The 9,944-nt window shown below is 36.4% G+C and overlaps 1 protein-coding gene and 1 non-coding gene across 2 annotated transcripts; both read right to left on the bottom strand.

Moving 5' to 3' along the window:
• Window positions 1-4,420: 4,420 nt before the first annotated feature.
• LOC101606133 (olfactory receptor 1038) lies at window positions 4,421-5,380 on the bottom strand. The gene has a single exon (XM_004667745.2). It carries the CDS (start codon window positions 5,378-5,380, stop codon window positions 4,421-4,423), a length of 960 nt encoding a protein of 319 aa, XP_004667802.1.
• Window positions 5,381-9,108: 3,728 nt separating this feature from the next.
• LOC123457806 lies at window positions 9,109-9,170 on the bottom strand. The gene has a single exon (XR_006635170.1). It is a non-coding gene; the product is annotated as a small nucleolar RNA SNORD52 (small nucleolar RNA).
• Window positions 9,171-9,944: the final 774 nt, after the last annotated feature.

The raw sequence follows: 9,944 nt of genomic DNA, 5'->3' as shown, positions 1-9,944 counted from the left end.
GTACTTATTAGTATTGTTACTAATACTAGTGTGGCAGGGATTTTTTTTTACTTTTTCAATTTGTTAAAATATTTTTATTTATTTATTTGAGGAAATGAAGAGAGAAAAAGAGGAAGAGAGATAAAAGGAGGAAGGGAGGTAACAAGGAAGGAAGGAAGACAGAAGAGAAAAAGAAAGAAAGAAAGAAAGAAGAAAGATAAAAAGAAAAGAAAGAAAGAAAGAAGAAAGAAAGGGGCACACAAGACTCTCTTGTCATTACAAATACACGATTGATGAATGTGCCACTTTTTGCATCTCGTTTTACATGGGTACTGGGAAACTGAACCTGAGCTGGCAGGCTTTTAAACAAGTGCCTTTAAAAGCTGAGTCATCTGATTCCTATGGTAGGAATATTTGAATGAGCTGTTTAATTTATTCAAATATAACATTTAAAAACAAGGCATGCAGCAGGGTCACTGCTCTTTTCAGGTCATTACAATGTACTCAAAAAACTGAAATGATTAGAAAGAGAAAAAAATCTAAAAAAAAATGATTTCTTACTTTTTTGCATAACTGTAGAAAATTAGATAGACAATAGGTGAAAAATAGATCATAGCTAGATAATAGATGGATGACAGAGTGCTTGGGTGCACCAGGGCCTCTTACCACTGCAAACAGACTCCAAGTGCATGTTCCATATTGTGTATCTGACTTTACAGGATAGTCGCAAATCCAACTTGAGATAGCAGGCTTGCAAGCAAGATCCTTTAACTACTGAGTCATTTCTCTAGCACAAGAGTGTTATTTTAATATGAATAAATAGAAGCAGTTGCTTAAAATTTTACTCAAGTTAAGCCACTTGAGTTTGCACACACAAAAGACAAATATAATTTGTTTATGAGAAAAAGTGCTGGAGATAGATAAGGCCATTATTGACAGTAAACTAATCTTTACTAAGTAACCCACTATGCCAATGCTTCTACTGATATTATTGTTTTTATTTGTTTGCTTGCATATGAATTCAAGGTAGGGTTTCACTATAGCCCAGACTGACCAAGAATTCATTATGTAGCCTCAGGGTGGCCTTTATCTCACAGCAGTTCTCCTACATCTGCTCCCAAGTGCTGAGATTAGTGGTGTGAGCCACCACTCCCAACTATAATATTATTGCTTATATCCTCATACCCCAACTAGTGAAGCAAACATTCAGATGATTTGACTCATAATTAGAACTTTGTATAGCATTCAACTTATGAGATCAGACCACAGGTTGGTATGGCCAATAAAAGTGTAGCATAAATCCAGATGCAGTGAAACTCATTTATGAAAGCACACATGTGCTTCACTCATATTGATCTCTACTGCAAGCTCAGTTTTGTGGCTTATGTCAGCCTTTATCATTTATATCTGCATGCAAACACCACAAATGCCAGAAACAGAGAGTCAAACATACTAGTATTTATTTAAACATACTTGAGAAAAAAATATGTTGATTTTGATGGTCTTACTGAGAGACTGGTGCAAAATATAAAGTCAATTAAGACAATTTACACAGGTGGTTTGTAGGCTGCACCTATCTGTAAGAATTGGCTCCTGAGCTAGTTTAGCAACATGTTTAGTAAGCATACATGAATCTTTTATAATAGGTCTCAAGAAATCCTAGATTTACCTTAATATGTGCTGCTAAAATAAGGAACAAAAATATGTACACAAATGAAATATTCAGCTGAATTCATATTCGAGCATCACTGTTATGAGTATGTTTATGAAAATAGATGATTGAGTGCACCCCAATTAGTTCAACACAATTATAAAAACACCTCATGTATTACTTACATATTTGGAGGCTAATGTAGAAGGATCACCATGAGTTCAAGGAAAACTTGGGCTAAATCATGAGTTCCACAGGTCGTCCTGCCATAGAGTAAAACACTTACAGAAACAACAAAATAGCACCTCCCCAATCTGGGTTGCCTGTGTGGACAGTGAGGGGTGGATGAAGCTGTCTAGAGTATGTAGGGCAGCCCTTATTTTGGGATCACCCCACTTCCCCAGTCTGAGTTCCTTGTGTGAAGAGAGTGCTGGCAGGTTCAGTGGTCTGGAGTGAGTAGGCCAGAGCCCTGTTTCTGGGCTCCTCCCACCTCACAGTATGGGTCACCCTCCTGCTCTGACAGTGTCTGCGCAGCTGTCTGGAATGAGTAGGCCAGAGCACTGTTTCCCTGCTCCTCCCACATCCCCAGTCTGAGTTCCTTGAACAGAGAGTGTGTGGGTGGGCGCAGTGGAATGGAGTGAGGAGCCAGAACCCTGTTTCGGGGCTCCTCCCACCTTTCTGTCTGGGTTCCCTGCACTGGTCTATGTGCTGGAGGGCACAGGTGAAGTAAGCCACATCCTCCCTCCTTTGCTCCTCCAAGTGCCTTGGTCCTGGTAGGTCTTGTTGTACCTTGTTTGGGCAGGCTTGGTCCCTGTGTGAGCTGTGGAATCAGGCCTTTTGCCCAGGTATCCTGACTGGCTTCTGTGTACCAATATCTTTGTTTATCTGAGTCAGAGGGTGCACAGGCCAAAGGACAAAAAGTGCTTCCTCCTCAATAAAATAAAGAGTATAATTTTTTTTTTCCCCAGGTAGGGTTTTACTCTAGCTCAGGCTTACCTGGAATTCACTATATAGTTTAAGGCTGGCCTTGAACTCACGACGATCTTCCTACCTCTGCCTCCCGAGTGCTGGATTAAAGGCATGTGCCACCACGCCGGCAAGAGTATTCTTAAAACAGGTAGAAAACATTTCAAAAAAGCCAACAAAAGAGATCTTCACCAAGGATGCCTAGTCCTACAATGGAAATCTCCAATGAAACCATAGAGAAATGAACAGAAATTCATTCCCAAAATGAAAACACCACAGCCAATGAGACCCTCATCAAAAAAAAAAAAAAAAAAAAAGAAAGAAAGAAATCACTGGACTCGAAGCAAATCATCAAAGAACCAATAATTATATCAATGAAGTTGAACAGAATCATCTCCTAGAGCATTCAGCTTTCAACAGCAGGCTTGATTGAAAGAGATATGATTAAATTGAAGGTAAGTCAAGAAATGGAAGATCTCAACAACCAGTTGATTGATTATGCTTAATGAAGACTTCATCAAATGCAAGAATGAACTACGGGGAGCATCAAGAAAATCACAGCTCAAACTGAAATCACACCACCAAAAAGATATGGGCAAAATAACACAACATAAAACAAAAATAAAATAGAAATTATAAAAACATCTCTAGAACGAGGAAGGCTTCTTCAGAAAAGAGGCAGGGAAGAGGGAAAGGATGGTACCAATATGTACTGTTTACATATTACATATGTCCATATCTAATGAAAATACAGCAAAATAATAATCTCTGGTGATACAGAATCATAGCATAATAATAAATAACTATTTTTCTGAAATGTGTAAATATTAACTGTGCATCAATCAGGTCTCTGATAATTGTACCATGATCTATAAGGTATGTGAATAAATTCAAGGCACAGATGAATGAAATAAAAACTAAGGCATTTCTAATTGAACAAATAGTCAAATGAATTTACAAACAAACATCTTATAAGCTATGCTTTGTCAATTATATTTAAAAACATAATACCAATTTAATTGATCTTATAATCTGGATTCTTCATACCAATAGTACTAAGCAAATGAAACTCTGATGTGAATTTGAATTTAGAATGTTCATATCACCAGTTACACAAAGGCAGTCAACTTTTAGGGAACTGACAGCCCTACCTGAGACCTTACGCACCTCTTAGGTTTATGTGATTGCACTAAGTAGCACTACTTGGTTAAGCACTTAGAATATAATAGCAACCTCAAGCAGGTTTCCACCATCACAATGAATTAAAGCCACCAAAACCCCAGTGAATTTTCTATAGTGCTTTGTCAAAAACATTCATATATGTGATAGTGAACAAAACAGCTACTATCCTTGGATAGTTTTATAAGCATTTCCTAACTATTAACCAATGTAATACTCCTGGAAAATAAGTATGTCATATTATTTCCCCATCTTGAGCTAAAGTCCCAATAAAACACACTTTTTTTTTGCTTTTTTTTTCAAAATGCATTTGTACTAAATATTTGAACATGGATTAAGTGGTGTCAAAACCAGAAATGCCTTAAGAGAACATTCATTTGTTTGAGACAGGTTCTCACCACATTGGCCATGTTGACCTCAAAAATCAGTTGTCCTTTCCTCACAAGTGATAGGTTTATAGGTGTTTATCATCATATCCATAGGCAAACAGGAATCAAATGTATTGATTTTCCAAGATGTACTTGCATCCTCATAGAAAATATCAAAGTCTGCTAAAGTAGCAAGTACATTTTCAGATGACTGGGAAAGAATCATAAGAAAAGGTTTTACTTATTTCTTGGGTGTGTTTAATAAAACATTACACCATTATTTTCTTAATTTTAATATTTTTAATATCTCACAACCTTTATATACGGCTTTCTTCGATGCATCCTTCACCTCTTTGTTCCTTAGACTATAGATGAGGGGGTTCAACATGGGAATCACCACAGTGTAAAACACAGAAGCCATCTTGTCTGTGTCTAGGGAATGGTTTGATTTGGGTTGTAGATACATGAAGATCAGTGTGCCATAGAAAATAGTAACAGCCACCATATGGGACCCACAGGTGGAGATGGCCTTGCGTCGCCCCTGGGCAGAGCGGATCCTCAGGATGGCAGCAATAATAAAGAGGTAGGAGGTGAGGACAATGGAAGAGGAACAGATCATATCAAAGCCAGCAAAAGCAAAAATCAGAACTTCCTTTACGTGTGTGTCTGAACAGGACAGAGCAAGGAGGGGAAGGTCATCACAATAGAAATGGTTAATGACATTGGGGCCACAGTAAGTCAGGCGGAAAGTGATGATGGTATGGAAGAGGGCAACCAGAAAACTGTAGATATAAGGAACTGCCACTAATTGAATGCAGACTCTCTTTGACATCAGTGTTGAATAATGCAAGGGGATGCAGATGGCAACATAGCGATCATAGGCCATGGAGGCTAACAGGAAGCATTCAGTGATCATGAAGGTGAGAAAGCAACCCAGCTGCGTAGCACAAGCATGGAAGGGAATTGTGTTACACTCCAGCACAAAGTTCGCCATCATCTTTGGTGTAATTGCGGAGGAGTAACACAAGTCAACGAAGGCTAGGTGACTGAGGAAGAAGTACATAGGTGTGTGAAGTCGGGAATCAATCCTGATTAAAGCAATCAACCCAAGATTGCCCAGCACCGTTACTAGGTAGATAACCAAAAATATCACAAAGCAAGGGGCTTGGAGCTCTGGCCGGTCTGTAATACCCTTGAGGATGAATTCAGTGACATAGCTGACATTTACTTCAGCCATTTATTCTTGAAGATGTGGGTTGTCCTGCATTTGAAGTGTAAAACAGCATTTCTCATATCCTTTTTTATTCTAATAAAAGTTTCTCAGTGCCTTCTTGAACTGAGCATGTCACGTTGTTGGAAAAACACTCAGGTTAAATCTCTTTCAGGTAATGTTTTCCTTCTTCCTCTGGGGGAAAAGACTTTACTTACAGAATAATATTTCTAAATGTAGAAAATAAAGAGAATAATATTGATCAGAAATGATATAGTGTGAACTATATCAAACATTTTGAATCAATATTTTGATTATAGCTTCAAAATAATATGTCAAGATAATTATGTATGTTAACATGTATGAAATAATGTTGTATGTCTCGTAAAGATTTATTTTCCTGTACCTTCTCTACCATCTAGAGAGCATTTTATTCTTTAGAAAGTAAAAGAAAATTCCTCAAGAATTTATGAAAACATACAATTTTATTATGTACGTAGAAATTTGAAAGACATAATTTTATTATAATTCAAAATTCCCTGCTTTTTCAATTTTGCACCCAAAGGATGTACAGATTTCAAACAGGTCATTAAATAACTTATTGTCATAAACTACATATATCTAGTTTATAAATTTGTGCCAATATATTTCTGTGGCTTAAAATATCTAAAACATTTACTCTTAAGTAAGCTTTTAAACAATATGCTGAAGAAATATTCCATTATAAAATGTTTATGGAAACATATAGGTATTGGTGACCTTTTGATGCATATTACAAAATAATTGCAATAATGCTTATTTCCAAAAGACTGCAAATAATACACCAGTATCATTGAATCAGCCCAACCTTAACCTGTTTAAATTTTATATTTGTGTTGCAATTATCATTCAGAGTAAGTACAACCATGTAATGTTAACAGGAAAAGGGTTTTATTTTATTTTATTTATTTGAGAGAGTGAATGAGTCAGGGAGAAACAGAGAGAGAGAGAGAGAGAGAGAGAGAGAGAGACAGAGAGACAGAGAAAGAGACAGAGAGAGAATGGGAGTGCCAGGGCTTCCAGCCACTGTAAACAAATTACAGATGCATGTGCCACCTTGTGCATCTGGCTTACATGGGTCCTGGGGAATCAAACTGAGGTCCTTTGACTTTGTAGGTAAGCACCTTAACCACTAAGCCATCTCTTCAGCCCAGGGAAAGGGTTTTGAGAGATGATCTTATCTAAACTCTTCATGATTTAATTTTAATATGCTAATACTACTATTATTTTATCTATTGGGATTGTGTACTATTTTATCATAGACTCCACTTTGTACCTTACTTTAATTCACCTAAGATGGCCCCTTATTTTTACTGAGCTGAAGGATTCAATAAACTTAAAATCTAAAAAACAGGGCTAGAAAGATGGCACAGCAGTTAAGATGCTTGCATGCAAAACTTAATGACTCAAGTTTGATTCCTCAGCACCCATGTAAAGCCAGATGCACCTGGTGCATGCATTTGGAGTTCGTTTGCAGTGGCAAGAGGCCCTGATGTGCCCATTCTCTCTCTGTCCCTCTCTTCTTGAAATAAGTAAATAAAATATTTTTTTAAATAATCTAAAGACAAGGGGCTGGAGAGATTGCTTAGCAGTTAGTGCACTTGCCTGCAAAATCTAATGACTCAGGTTCAATTCCCTGGTACTCAAGTAAATCCAGATACATAAAGTAAAGCTCATTTGCAGTGGTTGGAGGCTGTTGCACACCCATTCTCATTCTCATTCTCTCTCTCCCTCTCTCTCTCTCTCTCTGTCTTTGTCCTTGCAGATAAATAAATAAAAATATTTTTAAAATGCAGAGACTAAAGTTCATATGAAAATCTGAAACTGCTCCTAAATACATTACTTATATTATACAAGTACCTTACCACTCTATTTAATCAATTCTTATGATTTTTATTTATTTTATTTCTAATTTTATTAGTTGGCATACAGAGATTCATTATGTATTTTATTATGTATTTTCAAGCACAATTTATTTTTGTTGATTCTTGTCACCCCTTTGGATTCCCAACCATCCTCTCTGCACTGAATCCTTCCTTCCCTAGTATATTCCCCCATTCCTGTGATTTTTAAAAAGTAATTCATCTCTAATTTTTAAGTTGAAACAATTACAATTTTTAATCTCTATTTCTTAAAACATTTCAACCTCTCTAACAATTTTACAAAACGTCACTGACTTATTTTGAGCAGAAATTTTGTTCATCATAACGGATTTGTCTTATCTCATTTCATCTTCCTAAAGCACTTTTGTTTTGCCCAAACTTTTCTGCATATTAGCGTCAACTATGGCCTTTCAAACATATCAGTACAATTTAACCACTATGCCTAGGTATATGTACATCCGTGTTTGAAAACTAGAAACCAGAAGTCTAAAAAATTAGACTTCTAATTCTAGACAAGTTTCAGAAAACTAATTACTTGCTGCTTCCTAATATACATACCTATTCCTTTATAAAAATGATTTGCCTGAGAAGATAGCTGTGTTCTGATTTTTGCTTCCATTTTAAAATCTACCCTTCTCTGTTTTTACAAAAAGTAAGTCCCATGTTGCATCCATCTTTAACCTATCTACAAACCTTGGCTTTTGTCTGTGTCTATAAAAATTATTTGAGAGAGAGGAAGAGATAATGAATGTGGCCACACCAGGACCTCTTGCTACTACAAAAGAACCCTAGACACATATACCACATTATACATTTGGCTTTATTGGATTACTGGGGATGGATTGATTGAGGCAGGCAGGCATTGCATTTCCCCAGATCTTATTTGTGTCTGATCTCAAACTGCCTGCCTCAGCCCAAGGAATACTAGAAATATTAGCATGTGCTACTACAATTCCTTCACCTAGTGTACACAATTGACTGATTGAACATTGATGCATTTGAAACATTCTTTTTATCAGCCTGCCTTAAATACGATATATTTATCATTAATATGAAAATTCAAGTACAAAGTAAGTTTATCTTTGTCTTTCCTAAAAGTGGACAATGAGATGATTTTAATCATTTTATATGAAGACATATTTGACAATACTTAGTCTCTTTTCTGAAATAATTATACATATATATATATGAATGAATGAAATATATACATATATATATTCATATATATGAATGAATATCTAAAACATGCAAAATAGATTTTGTACCTATTTAAAGTATTAGTAGAGAACATAAAAATTACTTACCTTTATAATTTGAGGAAACCATTTGCTCTTCTCAGTTTTTTACTATGAATAAAATTCCTCAATAATCAAAACTTTTAGTCCTTTCTTGTAGTAGACTAATTTTAACACTAAGGAGTTTCATTTATAGTTCTCTCTCTCTCTCTTTGCTGGTCTCTTTAGATTCTATCTTGCCCATTTAGTATCTAAAGTGCAGTTGCAGGATGAACTGAATCTCTGTCTTACACTGCTTGTTCAATGGCTCTGATTGTTAGGACCCAGGGTCATCCCAAAAGTGTCTCTCGTACTCTGGAATCCGACAGGACAGCAGTACTTTGCGGGCGCTGAAAACATTCTATACCATGAAACCTCCTCCTCCTGCCCATTGCTCAGGTAGTCATGCAATTCCTGATTTACTCACTGTTTAGAATTACAAGGCTGAACTGGAACATTATCAGCATCTTCAGAGATTTGCCAGTCTAAACATCTTTCATTTCAAAGCTGTAATAAGCTTCTTTTCCTTTCTTTTCTTTTTTTCTTTTCTTCCCTAGATGGTGCTGAACTTTTATTTGACATCAGGAACAGTGTCAGAGACTCTGTGAAATCATCATTCCCAGCTTGTTTTCTTCACCCAAACTTAGCAACTAGGCAGAACAATATGCACTGGGAACTAAAGATGTCCAGCCTCACTGACGTCTTCAGCCATCAGACGATTCTTGTATGTAAGCAAAACACTTCGAAACTGTAGAGCACAGCATGAAAACAAGTTGGAAAACCCTGAATTGAGACTGATTCTTTTGTAGTCTTGATTACAGTCAAACACTTCTGATAAGCAATATTATGGAAATGATATATCAACTATTTCATTTCAAGATTGGAAAATTATAACCTGAATTTAGGAAACTTTTTTTTTTTTTTTGGGTTTTCTGAGGCAGGGTCTCACTGTAGTCCAGACAGACCTAGAATTTACTATGTAATCTCAGTATAGCCTCTAACTCTGACTCTAACTCACTGAGCCTCCTACCACTGCCTCATGAGTGCTGGGATTAAAGGCATGCATCACCATGCCTGGTTTAAGAAACATTTTTAACTTGGTGTGGTGATATATATGTGGTAATTCTAGCATTCAGAGGCTAAAACTAAGGTCAGCATTGGGGCCTGCAAAACCACACGCAGTGCAAACTAAAAAATAGATAAAGAGAAAAAAGGAGTAATTTGCCATTTGTCCCAAATGTCTTAGAAACAAAATCCAGTTCCAGTGACTTTTGTTTTTATAAAGACTGACTGGCATTTAATTGAAAAGTCAGTAATAAGGAACAGCTTCATAATACAATTTTAGACAAGAAATCTCACCAGTACTCACATTTCTCCTCCAGCAGCCATTTAATA

The sequence above is a fragment of the Jaculus jaculus genome, chromosome 1 (genome assembly GCF_020740685.1).
Source record: "Jaculus jaculus isolate mJacJac1 chromosome 1, mJacJac1.mat.Y.cur, whole genome shotgun sequence".
Lineage (NCBI taxonomy): Eukaryota > Metazoa > Chordata > Mammalia > Rodentia > Dipodidae > Jaculus > Jaculus jaculus.
This window is presented reverse-complemented; position numbering and strand designations above follow the sequence as displayed.